Source organism: Branchiostoma floridae, chromosome 12 (assembly GCF_000003815.2).
Source record: "Branchiostoma floridae strain S238N-H82 chromosome 12, Bfl_VNyyK, whole genome shotgun sequence".
Lineage (NCBI taxonomy): Eukaryota > Metazoa > Chordata > Leptocardii > Amphioxiformes > Branchiostomatidae > Branchiostoma > Branchiostoma floridae.
In genome coordinates, this window is record NC_049990.1 from 14,798,989 (window position 1) to 14,815,830 (window position 16,842).

General features: G+C 39.2%; 1 protein-coding gene across 1 annotated transcript in view; it reads left to right on the top strand.

Moving 5' to 3' along the window:
• Positions 1-3,255: 3,255 nt before the first annotated feature.
• LOC118427034 (collagen alpha-3(VI) chain-like) overlaps positions 3,256-16,842 on the top strand; it is a 35,191-nt gene continuing 21,604 nt past the window's right edge. Inside the window, exons 1-18 of the mRNA XM_035836672.1 lie at positions 3,256-3,383; positions 3,942-4,114; positions 4,611-4,774; positions 5,512-5,611; positions 6,391-6,575; positions 8,020-8,263; positions 8,713-8,816; positions 9,022-9,095; positions 9,450-9,598; positions 12,019-12,337; positions 12,832-13,046; positions 13,558-13,667; positions 14,126-14,190; positions 14,660-14,808; positions 15,385-15,494; positions 15,736-15,800; positions 16,011-16,165; positions 16,615-16,753. Of these exons, the coding sequence (XP_035692565.1) occupies positions 4,003-4,114; positions 4,611-4,774; positions 5,512-5,611; positions 6,391-6,575; positions 8,020-8,263; positions 8,713-8,816; positions 9,022-9,095; positions 9,450-9,598; positions 12,019-12,337; positions 12,832-13,046; positions 13,558-13,667; positions 14,126-14,190; positions 14,660-14,808; positions 15,385-15,494; positions 15,736-15,800; positions 16,011-16,165; positions 16,615-16,753 (2,459 nt within the window). The 5' untranslated portion in view covers positions 3,256-3,383; positions 3,942-4,002. The remainder of the gene's footprint in view (positions 3,384-3,941; positions 4,115-4,610; positions 4,775-5,511; positions 5,612-6,390; positions 6,576-8,019; positions 8,264-8,712; positions 8,817-9,021; positions 9,096-9,449; positions 9,599-12,018; positions 12,338-12,831; positions 13,047-13,557; positions 13,668-14,125; positions 14,191-14,659; positions 14,809-15,384; positions 15,495-15,735; positions 15,801-16,010; positions 16,166-16,614; positions 16,754-16,842) is intronic.

Here is a 16,842-nt window from a genome sequence, read left to right on the forward strand (position 1 = left end):
TAAAGGACTTTACAAGACTTTTCATGATGCCCTGTTGGGATAAAGTTTATGTTTTATTACATGCATGTACATATAGAATATAATTTTTTTATGTAAAGCTTTATATAGTCATATCATTGTTGTCTTACTTACTAGCAAACTACCATCTCATGATCACTAACAAGGAAAACATTTCAATTGACAGGAACCTACATCACGTCAGACAAGCCGATAGCCGTGTACTCTGGTAACCAGTACGCAGAGTTTCCGGGAAGCCCTCCCGGGGGACACATCCAGCAGCAGCTGTCACCTGTCAGCAGCTGGGGGAAGACCTTCATCATCCATGCAACTCCAGTCAATGTCTTCAGGTATATGTGTAACGCAAGTTCACCTTTCTCTAGGCTAACCTATATCCGTTGTCCTTAAAAACAACAGTGAAGGTATTTTAACATCCGTGAATAACTTCATCAGGTTGGCAATTATTCATATAATAAGGTTCTTTTAACACAACCAGAAAATAACTTACATCCAACGTTTCAGTGTCTGTCAGACACCATCATCAGGGTGGAATGACGGGAACTACTTCTTGCTGCTACTTATAGCCGATGTAGGTGGCGTTCGGTGACACGGCAAGCGGATTTGAACCCGGGACCTCTCGGGCCTGAGACCAACGCGCTCCCGATCGTGCCACGCGGTCCCGCTTGCCGTGTCACCGATCTTGTGCCCTTGGGAAAGGCACTTTACACGACTTTCCTCACCTAACTCAGGTGTAAATGAGTACATAGCTGCGGCTAGTGGCAGTGACAGGCCTTTGTGGTGGTGACAGGCCATAGGGGCATGTTTGGGCATGACGCACCCGCCATGACACGTGAGTCAGGGGTAGGAGGAACCCCTTGCATCCTTGGTCGGAAGTCCTCCTAGGAGACGGAAAACTCCAAACAACAAACCTGCATCTGCTGGGGCCGTCTTACACGTTGCATACAGTTGCCCCTGTAGGACTAGTGCGCCAGTGGACGAGAGGGTGGAGAAGGACGTGCACAACCCTCCTTCACCTTAAAAACTCAAGTGCAGGCCAGGCAGACGGGTCGCCTTAAAAAAAAAAAAAACCCATCTGCCTACCATTGTCTTCCGAGACAGACGGATGCCAACAACAGGTGGCGTTGCAGCAGCAAGAATGCCGTCCCACATGTGGCTCAGCTTGTATCCCCCCTTGTCTCTGTTCATGACTGGCACTGATTTTCTGATCCAACCTGCTTCTTTAATCCATCGAGTTCTTCTGTTTTCCTCTCTGTCAATAACTCTTGCCCCCTCCCAGTCTATTACGCAATTATTTCTATGAAGATGGTCTGTGACTGCCGATTTGTTCTCTGTTTGTTCTGCTGCCTTCTTCTTAGATCTTGTGTATGCACTGCCTTTGCTGTTTTGTGCCTCCTTTCTGTGTTCTTCAAGTCTGGTGTTGAAAGTCCTGCCCGTCTCTCCAATGTACACCTTGTCACAACTTTTACACGGAATCTTGTAGACACAGTCTGTTTTAGAGGAGTCTTCCAGTCTGTCCTTGGGATGCACCAACAAGTTTCTGAGCGTGGTCTTGAGCTTAACTGCCGTGGCAATGGCGTGTTTTCTGAAGATCCTTTTAAGTGTCTCTGTAACACCTTTGACATAAGGTATGATGATCATGCCCTTAGACTTCTGTTCTTCTTTCTTCTTTTCTTTCTTGGGTTTTGGTTTGTTGGACTGATGTTGCACTCTTTTGAAAGTCCAGTCTGGGTAACCACAGAGTGGCAGACACTGAAACGTTGGATGTAAGTTATTTTCTGGTTGTGCTAAAAGAACCTTACTATATGAAGGTATTTTAAGATATAAAGTATGGTTTTCAAATTGCACATTTCCCAGTTGAATTGATATCCCTAAACACCCTGTTTTCAAAAAAGAAGGGATGTAAGTTACCCCACAGGTAAAAATAATCCAGCATTACACAATGTATATGGCTAACATTTTGTTATGCATTTCAATTTTTAGTACACAAATGTGAATGTGCATTCAATTTGTTAAGCCTTTCTAAGACAATCTGTTATTAAATCTGTAGCTACTACATAAAACTGTAATTAGAAAATTGTTAGATACTGAGTTAGTCCCTAAACCAGTGTGTGTGTGTGTGTGTGTGTGTGTGTGTGTGCATGTGTGTATGTGTGTGCGTGTGTGTGTGGATGATGTGTGTGTGTGTGTTGTGTGTGTGCATGCACGCATGTGCCTGCGTGTGTGCGCTCACATGTGCCTGTGCATCTGCTTAATAAAGGTCTTGTGGATGTTTGTAATGGAGAGAGAGAGAATTAATGACACTGCTGACACTTGTTACATGAATTTTGCTTTGTGAACTGTGTTAATGAGAATCATTATGTAACATTACCATCTCTGCCTTGATTCTGTCACTTTGCAAAGTTTTTCACCGTTCGTTTAATAAAGTTAAACATAATATATTTTTTTGTTGCTAGAGTGACAGCAGCCTTTGAATTCACAACGGTCTCCCTCAGCAATGGAATGTCTCGGAATCTTGATGCCCAATCCATGTGGGACTTTGAGGTGACATCATCTGATCAGTTCCTCATCATGACATCCACCCAGCCGATCCAGGTCGTTGTGTTCGAAAAGGGAAGATCAGTGAACAACATTCAGATTGGACCAACCATGCTGGTAAACATGTTACTTTTGATAATTTCTGTACCCTAGTCTGCTTGTTATGCGTAAGAATGTTAAGAAATATTTTATCTTTTACTTTGTTTAAATTGGTGCAGTTGTATCCATGTGAAAATAATCAACCCTGACGATTGAAGGAAGAAAATTGTCTATGGACTGAAACAAATGCTTTTCCAATGTTTTAATCAACAATTACGGTAGTTTTATTCTGATAGGATGATATGACGTACAGTATTCACTCACTCACTCACTCACTCACTCACTCACTCACTCACTCACTCACTCACTCACTCACTCACTCACTCACTCACTCACTCACCCACCCAGTAACTCACTCACTCACTCACTCACTCACTCACTCACTCACTCACTCACTCACTCACTCACTCACTCACTCACTACTGTATACAGTATTGCTGACACAATACTCAATCAGAAAGCATTTTGTTTGTAATTATTGTACTTACTATATTCTATTGAGCCTGTTTTATTGAAAAGGTCTGTGATAACCATTAATTTTGTTTGCACTAGAAAGCTAACATTTAAAGTTAGTCTAATAGTTTTGTTTATTTGTTGGTAGACCTTGTCCCCCACTGAGCAGTGGGCCTCAACATACAGCCTCACGACTTTGGAACTCTCTGGAGCTTCCAGTGTGCACAGTCTAGTCCTCTTTGTCAGAAGTGCTGACATCAGTGGTCTTCGTTTTGAAGGTGAATTTCCTTCATATTATATTATATTGTGGTGAGAGGATGTCCAGATGAACTGTTAGTTATGATCATTAACATACTAACTTGTTACTGTAATCACTGACTTTTGAAAAACAGCCATGCTTTCAGAATGTCAGTATAATTATTATATTTGATTATAAGTACTAACTTCAGAATCTCTATATGTAACGTTACAGTAAGATCTCAATAACTTCCCTTCCGGCGGAATTTAAACATGTTCTAATTGCGATTAAAAAGTGTGTAAAAACCACGTAACTCTTAAACTAATGAGCTGTGAACTCATTAAGAATTTTGTGTTGCCGTTGTATATTTTGTTTCTACTATGTATACACTTAGCATGCATTGCATTGCATTTTCTGAATATAAGAGTACTAAGTACTGAAACAGTTTTTGTTTGTTTTCTGTTGTTTGTTTAGTCCTAAGACACGCACAGGGTCTTATTATTTAATGTATGTATGGAAAAGGTTCATTATTGTCTATACGATTAATTATTTCTAAAGTGAAATGTAGTCTCAATGATGCCTGTTAAACCTCTACCAGGTGGGCGATTCCCCCTGGGCACTGCATGGAGGAATATCCCCAACTCTGACCTTCCTGGGCAATGATGCAGATATCTGCAGGCACCTCCAGAGTCTGGCACGTCAGTCCGCTGGCCAGATTTGGAGCTTTTGTCTATACAACAGCAGCTGATGGGTCAACTTATGCCGTCCCAGGTATGGTATTGTGACAACTGTCAACTTTTTTGTGATCTAAACCTTCCAAAAAGCTGTATGATTATGAAACAGTTGTGTAAGCCACGTTACCTTTGATAGAATATTCTGAAGCAAAAATGAGGCAAAATGAAAACAATTGGGTCTGAGAGAATAAAAACTTTTATCTTAACATAATTCTTTCCCTGAAAGTGCATGTGGGGCTAAATGTGTCATCTTTTCTAATCACAAAGCAATCTTTTATGTATTTCCTATCTTAGCATTATTAGGACTGTCAGATCTATAGTCAAATCTACTTCTGGTATCTAGAATCTTGAAATCTGTAGTATTTAGACATAGGAATGTGAATACCTTATTGTGTGACATATCATACATAGGGCATTCCATGACGAAGTGAAATCTATTTTCAATTTGCTTTGGACAGAATGAATGTCAATTAAGACCCCAAGTGCTATTATGAATCATGCCAACTTACATTCATTGCATCTTTATGTTGCAGCTGGATACCACCTTGCCCCACTGACCGTATGTGACCAAGCCAATGCTACAGCAGGAGATGGGAGGGACAATGACTGTGATGGTCTCTTTGATGAAGAGCTGCCCAATGGCATTGATGATGACATGGATGGGACCATTGATGAGGCCGACATGGCACTTAATCCTGTAAATGTCTTGACTCCTACTCCTCTATTTACCTCATTCAGTTATGTAACATAAGATTTTCGTGTACTATTTTTCATTTGAACAATATTGCATATACAGAAAGTCTCAAAATAGATTCATCTTCCATATGATATAATGCTCGTTCACCTTAATCCGTAGGGTAACCCATATCTGTTTAAAAACAGCTTTTAGGGATAACAAGTCTACGGATGCTAGTTTCAATTGCAATATTTTCACTTTGTAGGAAATATTATTAAGATATTACAGTATGAAGCCAATGTCCAACAACTTGATAGCCCAAGATACCGTTTTAAAAACAACAGATAAAGGTGAACCCACGGATAAACGGATTAACCTATGGATATAGGTGAACTAGCGTAATGCTTTTAGCTTAATAGAAAACTTTTGCTGGTTAGGAAACAAAGAAGGGAAACAAATCAACTAGCTATCTGATAGCTAGAAATCTTCATGGTGTCTTTCTGTTTGGTTATTGCAGTGTAAGACAGTTCTTTAGAACAACCAGTACTGAATTTTACCATACTCTGCAGTTTAGGTACCGGCAAGGTTACAATGTATTTTATACAAAATTTAGTTGTGGTTGTCTTAATCTGCATTGGTTAAGCTCTCAATACATGATGTTCAGAGTGTAGAATTGTGCCCAAATATAGAATATAGAAAGCATGGACAGTTTTGCTCTCCATTATGTTATATTCTTTTCCCTCCTTTTGTTTCTGTAGTGTGATAGAAACCCTTGCAGTAATGGTGTCTGTGAGCAGACCAGGGGAGGTTACCAGTGCCGATGTGATGCAGGGTTCTCAGGCTTCTCCTGTGATATCAGTAAGGCTTTTGAAATCCATTATGCTTTCTCCATGTCATAGGTGCTGATAAAAGTGTACAACTGTTACAGTACAGTTTTACCAAAATGCTAGTGCAAAGAATGCTTTTATGATTGTGATTAGTAATGATAAAAGTGATGATACTCTGACTGTGGTGTCGTCAGCATCTTTCCTTAATACACATAAAGATTGTCACCTTTAAAGGACATCCTGCTGGCTTAAGTGGATTTTGGAAATTTGTTAATATGCCACAATGGGAGTCTGGTGGCAAAAGAGTTATTTTTAGAATTGTTTTGTATGTATTTGTGAATGATGGCTAGTATCAAAGACAGTTCCTTCCTAGTCTTTAAAAAGAACAGACCTTTTAATGACTGATAATGTGTATGAATAGTGGCACTGCTATTGGTATCATAGCAATAGCACGGTTTGTGTTTATCATGTGCCAATTCTACATAGTTACATGTTTGTTTTCCTTTTGAGCTGATGGCATTTCGGTGTAACGACAGACGGCCTTCAGCACCAAGGACAGTTGCAATAATTTAGAAGCAAGAATGTCTTTATTCCTGTTTCAGACAATTGTAGCAAATAGTGATAAGTTTTGACAGTGCAACAAATGGACACATACATGTGTTGTACGAAATGGCACAACTGAGTATTGCACAGGCTGCCTATTATGTAGAGTGTTGTGGAAAGTTGATGAACAAGTATCAAGGCAATGTTATTTGCTTCTTAGAGAATGCCTTTAATTCTATAAACTGACATAAACGCTATCATTTCCAGGCCTTGGTGGGCTGGATGGTCCAACCTGGCTACCCAGTGCCCCAGGTTGGATTGCAGAGGAAGATGTGGCTTGGGAGGCTCCAGCAAACCTTACTCTGGATGGTGACAACACCACCTGCTGGGGTCCTGGCAATGGGACCTGGTATCTGACTTTCAACCTGGGCAGTCCTCATACTATCTTCCAGGTACCTTGTTGTTCCTTGACAGTTAATCTGGCAGGCACTGTTGCTTATACACAAAAGACCACTTGTTACAGATTTCTGTAAGCAAAACCTGTTGTCCTATTAATTTCCACCATCTTGTGATTCTGACACCTTCAGGCTGCCCAAAATTTATATATCTTATTTAGGTATATGAACTGATTTAGGTAAAGCCAGTATACTGTAAATGCGTTTTAGTTTGCATGTCTTTAATCACGCGGTAGCGAGAAAATGTAGTGTTTGTGGTGGTTTTGAGTTCAGGATGAAGCGACCTCCAGAAAAATCGCTAAATATAAAATCTCTCAAAGTTTCTGCATTCACAGTTATATTCCTTCCATTCCAGGGTGTATTACCATAATAATTGTGTATAGCTTTTAACATCTACAGATTCAGCACCTCAAGTAATATTTTCCATGTTAACAAGACTGATGACACATCTAGAGTAGTTTTGCCAAACATTAAGCATTGTGGTACAAAACTCAGATGTATCAACAGAACATAACTAAGTAAATATAACATCTATTATCATAATACCGGTACGTTTACGACGATTTCTCTAGCCATACTGATTTGACAAATTGTCAACGCATCATTTTCTCCAGTTACATGTTGCTGTTATAGGTTACCCTTGCCACTTCTTCTGTGTAACTTTTCTGCCACTCTTGTCCGGCTAAAAGCGTAATATTGTAATTGTAACACGCCGCGGAATTACACGGCGAACGGGCGCGTGGTTGGGAGGGGGTGAAAAATACCGGTAGGAAGAAACACGGCACAATTAACTGCCGCTATGTACATTTATACATCCTCTGATGTTCCTTCCTTTTCTGTCAGTAAATGCATAAAACATAAACCTGCATGAGCATACAAAATGTCATGAGAAAACGGACGTATACTGTCAAGAATTTTCATTTAACTCCTGTCCGTCACAACCGCTATGACGTAACACTTCACTGCTAGCGTAGATATAAAAATGGCGGGAAAATGGCTGCGTACGTTCAATTTTGCCCATTCAGTCGTAGATCCGGGCTATTATGCAACGGTTCTTCACACTTTTACATGAGTTGTAGGTCACCAACAGAAATTCAAGATTGTTGTTGAATCATGTTCGTCTTGTGCCGTGAGCATGTGTGATTATGATCTATAAATTTGGCAATGAATGTGACAGTGTGTTCGTCCCACGACGGGCTGCCTACCCCGAAAAAGATACTGAAAACTTTTGGCCTTGTTGTCTTCGAATGCATTGTTATCGATGCTTTGTAAATGATGTATTGGACACCTAGATGTCTGAAGTGTGCACAGCTCAGAAATAACTATTGTTGCATGTGTAGATCTCTTTAAGTTCCAGTATTTTTAATCTACCGGTATAAGTCTTACTACCGATATTATGCCAATGCATGTTATGTATTATGATTTTGTTTCCTTGTCCCAGGTTCGTTTCACTGATAACATGCCATCAGACTACGTCCCCAAATCTGTCACACTACAAGCTAACAGTGGCCGAGGTGGCAACTGGACAGAAGTCAAGACATTTGCAATACCGGAAATGCTGAACGGCCCCATAACTTTTGGCGGTTTCTCTGCAACTGGCAATCTCTGGAGACTGCAAGTTTCTGAAACTCATTCTGGACTTTATAACCCACAAGTGTGTGAGCTGCAGTTTTTTGGACAAGAAGGTTTGTATACATTTTATTACAGATTTCAAAACAGTCTTGGAAGTAGAGGAAGTAGAATTCCAGTGTCCCAGATGAAAGATAATGGATGTTATTTTAAATGTCTGACAGTTTTTAAAATCATAACCAGTTGCTTGTCAGTAAAATGCTATTTGGTGTAGAAATCCTAGCTATTATTTTTGTACTTAGGAAGACAAATATGACTGTATGTTAATGACCTTTGAGGCAAGAAAAGTAGCACATGGCTTTGACATTAAGCTGTCGATAACTGTAAATAAGTTGCTTTGCCAGTAATGTTATTTGTTGAGCCACTTTAGGTGTTTTTGATATCACTATCAGGGCCCAATGAATTCCTCTGTCTTTAGGCTTTGTTGTTCTCAAAATATTATTTGAAACATTAACTGTTAATTTTGACCTGTACTCAGTCTTATTTTTCTAATTGAACTTTTTAGTGGTCACCACGAGCTATGCATTGCTACCACTTCAGCAGAATTACACAGAGAACCTAGTCAACACACAGGGAACGACAGCACTGGCTGTTGCTGTGGAAAGTAATGTAAGCTACCTGTCAAAAATACATGCATTGATTGTGTCTTTATGTATAACATTACTAGCTCCTAAATGCTTGTCATTTTCTCCCTCACTTTTAACACATTTGTGACAGTTATCCTGTATATGAGGTAAAAACTGCACTCTTGTCTTTTTGTAACGTTTGAGTTACTACTAAAATTTTGATTATCTTTCATGTACAAATGTATTAGGTGCTCAACTACTACAGCACAAGAAGAGATTTTCAGGGCCTGTACGGTCTTCAAGTTACAAACATCAAGCCTTTGTAAGTAACCAACAGCTAAGTAACAAGTAGTCTAAGAGATACAATGTACACGTAGGAGTACCCAGTTCTGACAGAAAACAAACATTTTTATGTCAAACATTCAATGAACTTCACTGTAAAAGCCGGAGTTGGTGTGAGTTATGTAGTGTATTTTGATTTCTACAAATCCTGAAATTTTCATAAGCCTACTGAATACTGTATGCGCCTACATGTACCTACGGCTGCATAGCTATGGGACTGATGATGATGACTATGATAAAAAATTCAATTGGTACAATGTATGAAGAGGGCACTTTAAAATTTTCTGCAGGCAATTGTAATATGCTTCACTTTTATTCAAATATCATCACACAGGGGTGCCTACGTGGCAGCAGAGGTGTCATTCATGTCCTCTGCCAGTCAAGTTATGTACCAGGAGATGGCTCTTCAAGATGCTGTTGCCATGGGAACTGTCAACAACATAGCTGTCATTAATGACACTGGGATAACACTAACACCAAGAGGTAATAAAGGAATCCATTCTTGTTATGCATAGATGAAAGCAGGGTGGTTAGTCAAGTAAATTTGATGCAAAAAGAGTAAACAGTGTCACCACATTAGGGCATTAATGGCCTATCTCACTAAGCAGAGGCACATTGGAGGCACTGTTAAGAAAAGTGGCTAAAATAACACAAATGTGCCTCCGTGACCAAACTACGCAGTGCCTCTAACGTGCCTCCACTTGGTAAGATAGAGGCCCTGTAGATAAAAGCTTAAAGGTGTCTGAATGACCTCAATACAAATCCTAGTTTGTCTAATCATTGTTTAATACTTCCCATGTAATATCTACACATATGTAAAAATATGAATAAACTAGAGTTCCTCGAACACACATCTTCGCCAAATAAACATTCTTTATCGAAGGTCGTTGTTTTTGAATGATTAATGTATGTAATTATGGCTATAATGGACCGGATAAGCACCAAATACAGCTTAATACGAGATGTCAATATAGCAAAGCTGGATGTAAGGTCTTTAGTTAGGCTAGGTTAGGCTAGGTCTTTAGTTTTATATAAGATTTCACTCTACAAAATGTACATTGCAGTCTTTTCGTAAAAAAAGAAATAATAAACAAACTTTGAGTGACTGGCCTATATATTAGATAATAGGTCATCTAAGGGTTACCTAAGGGTCATACGTAAGGATTGTTACGGCCCCGCCTTGGTGAATGTTTGTGTCCATCTCATGAAAATAGTAAGTAAAGTTTTGCAATCGCGAGTTAAGTCAGAGGTATTTTACACAGTCTACCTGGCCTGGCTATCACGTCAGGCTACTCAGATCCCCCCATTCATAGCCCCGCAAAGACAAAATAGCTGATTGACAGGCATAGTAATTGCTAATCTCCAAGTATTAGTATATTCATAAGCCTTACTTAGATCCTCCTCTACAACCTAGCACAAACCGAGACAAGATACGATACCACCCGCGTTCTATGACCGCACTCGTACAACCCGGAAGTATATGATATTGTCGTAATCGGTTGCACGGAAACCCCCATGCAGTGTGAAATCGAGGCCAAAATCAGGCAAAAAGAGCCAGTTTGAAGGCCAACTTTGACTCTTCAAATCTCATCCTGAAATAGTATTTGAATCATTAAGCGTACTGTATGCGATCGAACAACTCATGAGGATTACGTTGGCACCTTTGACAGCCTGATTTGGCCCACCGCGATGTTTTAATCTTTTTTTACGTGACCATGTCTTATGCCTCAAACGGGCGGTCGTGTAACACCCTGCCATGGCATGACAATTAGTTCTGCTCCACCTTTGATTTGTCTGTGCTAAGACCCGGAGACTGAGGGCAGGGGGTTAATTTGGTGTGACTGGCCCTTGTCAGGGAAAGGAGATCAGGCTTCTGCTTCTGTCTGAAGGGCTTGAATGATAAATGAAGATTAATGGTCCACACATTAGTGCTGGACTAGGGTGACAATGGTGCCAGTGTCATGTTGCACTGCACACCACTTTTGTAAGGGATGTGGTTCTCTCCATGATAAGAATCCCAAAGTAATTATATTAAGTAGATCGCAATTTACATAATTAGCATCTCATTATGTTGATAATCACCCTAAGTACCTACCTACCAAAAGCAAAGAATATCCATCAATCCCCTCTGCAGTTATCCTTTTTAAAAGTTACAAACTATAAGACCCACTGCAGTTCCAAACAAGCTGCTAGGGGGCCCAAAATTACACCATTCACTCCTAGTCCCAACAGCTATTCACCACTTAAAAATCATGAACATGGCACTTCTGGAAAATTTAGGCGCAAGTTTTGATGCTCACTTGCAGTACCAAAACAAGTCCCTAGGAGGCCCATTATCGAACTTGACCTTCCTTTCTGTGTCCCCTACCTATCAACAAAATATCATTAGCATCCATGTAGAACATCTCGAGTTATCGTGTTAACAGACAAACGCAATTACATACAAAGCCAGCTACAGCACCATAGGTAAAAGCTAGCTAAACCATTCTCGCACATGACAATCCTTTACACAACCGCTACACACCTGCCAAATATCGTAGAAATCGCCCAGCTGCATTTTGAGTTATGCTTCTCGAAACAAACCTCGAAAAAATACAAAGCTCGCTGCTGTACCGTAGGAAAATGCCAGGTAAGCCATTTTCAAACTAGGCATGCCTTTCGACAACCGCTACACACCTACAAAAAATCAAAAAGTTCCATCCACAATTTCTCGACTTATATGCTGTTGACCTACATACAGACCCAAGTAAGCAATCTTATAATCTTCGCTGGCGAAGATAACTAAATATCTAATGACATCACCTTCAATTATTTCTCCTTTCCATCATATTCGTAACTTCTACACATACAAGTATTCTGTCATGTACATGTCAACACTGATACTGATTCTTTATCTTCCTCAGTTCCTTCGTGCACTGCCCAAACAGACCTCGTTTTTGGCATCGATGGCACTGTGTCCACCAACACATTTAGTGCCATTGTGGCCTTCATCAGGAGAGTTGTGCATACTTTCACCATTGGTGCTGATGCAACCCAAGTATCTGTAATACAGGGAGGCAGTCCATCACGGATAGATTTCCCTCTGAACCAGTACCAAAGCCTGCCAGGGCTGATACAGGGTCTTGATGCTATACAACAGACAGATACGCCAGGGGAGGGCAAGACATTTAGTAACCTTGGAGCTTTCGGGCAGATGAATGGAGGAAGGACTGGAGTGAACAGGTAAGATGGATTAGCTTTTGCAGATGACTTAATAGACAATGATGATGTAAACAAATCTGAATTCTTGGATTGTCTTAATTTCCTTAATGTTGTACCCGTATTTAACTTCAAGACATTAGGCAGTATAGGCTAGTTTTAAACTTTTAAGACATTTTAGTCTAAATATTGCTCACCAGAACTACAGACAAAATATGCATAAATGTAAAACTTGAAAACTTATAGGCTATGAAGGTTACGTTAATAAAAGTTAAAAATATTACAGTCTAATTACTTACCACAGCTATTGTAGACAAAAGTATCATGAAGTCAAGAAAGCATATTCCTTTGTAACCTGAAGTAGCTATTTGTCTACCAATTCTTATTACAGTGTTATACAGCATGGAGAACTTTCGTCCGGAATAAAGGAGATTAATCTATTATGGTATGAAGCAGATATATCATGTGTTCTGCCTCTGTGCTGTTAATCTAAGATTGCATTTTTGTTACACATGCAGGCTGTTAGTTCTTCTCACTGATGGTGTGACAGGTGCAGAAGACTTCCAACAGGCAGCTGAAAATGATGTTGTGGTATTCACTGTTGCCATTGGTGAAGATGCTGAGCTGGCCAGCCTAGAGGCATTTAGTCCATCCAGTAACCATGTGTTCCGTGTGCGTGACTCATATGGGCTGGTAGATCTGGGCAACAGGCTGCCAAAGAAGCTGTGTGAAGGTATTTCCTTATTTTTTTACTTCTAATGCTAGTTAACCTCTATCTGCTGGGTTTAAAACAGGTTATTTAGAGATATCTACGTTGTATACAGTCAACAGATGGTGACAAGTTTCAATATCTTCAATACATGTGCTATATAGCTGTTTTAAACCACCGTCCGTGGATCTGATATCCGTAAATACCGTTATATAAACAATGGGAATAGATTAACCTGAAGATAAAGGTCAACTAGCATTGCAATGTATCTTAAGAATTTTGATATACATGTCCTCAGATTTAGTGAGGCATTTATTTTGAGAACTTGAATGTACAAACTAATGGCTGTGTGTCTTTGTACAATTTGTCTTCTTTTACATATTGTAAACTGCAAAAGAAGAATCATGAAGTAGACATATACATGTACATGTACATAATGAGATTCTTGACATTTTTTCTGAATGTTTTACTTAGTAGTACTTACTTTTACTTACTGAATGTTGTATTGATTCAAAATTATCTGTACTTTTGACAGTTGGTGTGACCAGCTACATGACTGTGACCTTGGATGTGAATTACACCATGGAGTTCCTAACTGCAGCCTCCCCAGGATTCACTGCTCTCAACCTTGCTGTTAAAACTACCGTATGTTCCGTCTACTTACAGATCATATCGTATATACTACAAAATGTATTTGTCTATGAAAAAATCCTGTCTCAAATGGTTTGCCTCTATGCAGTCAGCATTTTCTTGCATTAAATGAACAGCTTATTCCTGTATGGGTATTGAGAACCATTATTATGAGTTAACAATAAGAACCCATAGTGAATCAAATCTCACATTGATATGTTTAGTAAAAAATAGTTGAACAAAGCCACAAAATTTATGCCTGCTATGTAGGTAGAAGTTGACATGTGTGCCACAAAAAAAGAAGTCTCAGGCAGAACTTATCTCAGAAATGCTGTTGATATAGGTAAGTTTACACTTTGTCAATATTAAGACTGAAACAGAGATACCAACTTATTGTGACTATGGTTTGGAACCAGGGTTTTTACTCAGGATTTGTATTAATCTCAATGATTGTTCTTGAACTTTCTATGCAGTTTTTGAGAGGCCTGCAAGGAGTGTTTGGATTCCAAGCTGTGCAAGTCTTCAACCTCATGCCCGGGTATGTCATGCTTTCTGTACACACATTTTTGATTTGTTCTAAAAGCCTTCAACAATATGCTGCGTTCAAAATCACAGCAGCTGGACATTCATTTTCTGAAATATTTTGTGAAACAAAAATAGCCAGACTTTACATTTTACCGGTGCAATGGCTGAGTGAGTAGAGTGTTTGCCTTGCCTTTGGTAGGTTGTGAGTTCAATACCTGACCAATATACCAAAGACTTAAGAAATAGTACTGTCAGTCACATCTAGGTACCAAACTTTCACAGTCGGAGTTGATTAAAACTAATTTGGAAGAGTATAAGAATAGACACAAATCACTTTTAGTGGACTAGTCCCCTGGTGTAGTGGCATGTACAAATGTGTGGCCCAAAGGCTACAGAAATGGTGATGGGTGCCATCTGTTACAGATCTTTAACTTCTTTTATCTCACTTTTGTAATAATGATTTCTTCTCCATTGTATGACAGACCCTGGTATAGCACACGTGCTAATATCCGGGTTATTGCGGGTGCCTATGCCTTGGACGCCATTCAGCAGAGGGTCTTCAACATCACAGCAGCTGGGCAGTTTGGCTCCTACAGCTTTGACGTGGCAACCATCACATATGACCAGATTGGTAAGGCTACTGTCTCAGCTGTAGTTGTAGACTGTCCCTTGGAACAGTCAGTATTTAATGATACATCGTAAAGCTATTCATCTATTTGTTTTCTTTAGCCAGTGTGTTAAGTCTTAAGTTAGACTTAAGTTTTTCAGTGAGGGCCTATATCCTTAATGGCTACCTCTGACATTTTTTGGTATCTTTGATGAATTTTAACACTTTTGTTCAACACAAAGAAGGAAAGTTCACCCCAAATTTTTAGTTGCACATACATCAAACTTAGTCATCAGTGACATTGACATTTTCTAGCGCATGACCTTAGATCTAAGGACGCATGCATCAAGTAATGAATTGTAATTTTGAGTTTCTTATTTACCTGTAACTGTTATGTTAGTTTGATGCAGGGATTCCTGTCTTCCACCCCACCACTACTACTACTTTTGCACAGGCTAAAATTAGTCACTTTGATAGAGTCTAGAAAAGACTAGTCTAACAAGTAAGAAGTATGCGCCAGCCCACCTGGAAATAGATAACAGTTGTGGTAGTATGGGATAATGAACTGTTCACATATCACGTTTGTTTCTCTGCTTGTAGTAAACCAGCTCCTGTATGGCTACATTGAAGTCCGCACAGTGTTTATGCAGAGCTACAGAGACCAGTTGTCAGCATCGTACAGAATACTAGCCAGCAGTGTAAAACTGAATGTGAGTATAAGAGTGTCTTTTTCTTTTCCAAACCTGCATCAGTGTTAGATTTAAATGGGGTACATGTCATTGTGTCATATCATCACACAATATTTGACATACTTCTTTTTTCGCTGTAACTAGTTAAATCTATCTATCTACTGAGGGTTTTTTTCCAGTATGAAATGATGTTCAAAATAGTTTTGCATGGAGTTTCTTATATGGGACCAGTTATTCAAAAAGCTATAATTTTATCTTCCAGGTTCTTCGAATCTTCAGTAGTCTCTACGGGGTTCGATCAATGGCAGTTACAAATATCAAGCCAGGGTGAGTATTGCATTGTTTTGTTCAACCTTTCTGAACAATAACATAACTACTATTTATCAAATATTGTGTAAACTTAGTTACAATCATATTTGTACTTGGAAGAGAAACTCTCACTCTCATGAAGCAGAATTGTTGCTTTTCATTCAATCTGCCTAAGAAGCCAAGCTTTCCCTTGTTTACTGTTAAAGTGTATAACTATTCTATTTTCAGCACCACGGCTACTACAACCTGGATTGACTTCCAAATAAACTGTGCCCAAACTGCTGTACCCAACATTGTCACCACCTACTTGGATGTTACTGACTCGAATCAGATGGTTGGAACCCTGGATATCCTCCCTGGGTCTGGCTATTTATCCATTGAAGGTTAGGATCACATTCTACATAAGTGTTAGAATGTTAGTCACTGTGTTTGATATGGAGGTAATTTCTATTTTGCAGTTTTTTTTTACTTTCACTTTGTGACTTGTGTCCATCAAATGCATGTTTTGGAAAAAAATTCATCACCCTTTTACTAGACAAAGGCTAGTGAGTCATAATTATTTGAATTTTGATAATCTTCATCTATGGTTGCAGATGGAATGACCAAATGTTTCATTAAATTCATAGAATAGACAGAATGGGCCTATTAACTATTTCTTTGTTGTATACTTATTGCACTGTAGACTTACATATGTTCAGTGTTCATGAAGATGTGGCATATCTTTCCTTACAGGATCTTTTGAATCTTTATATCTTTATTTTATTAAGTCATGTTGCAGTGTTCTTTTCTTGTGAATTCCAATTATAAAGTATTATCCAAAAATGTGTTCCAGCACCCCGATGTGGAGTGGAGCTGGACCTGGTGCTTGTACTTGACGACTCAGGCAGTGTAGGGGCTGGGAACTTCAATAAGTTAAAGGAATTTGTCAAGAGACTTGTTGCCCAATTCGAGTTTGCACAAGATGCAACAAGGTAAAGACTGTAGACAAATGTAACATGATATCATGCTATTACTAAGCAACAATAGAACACTGCAACATGACTTAATAAAATAAAGATAT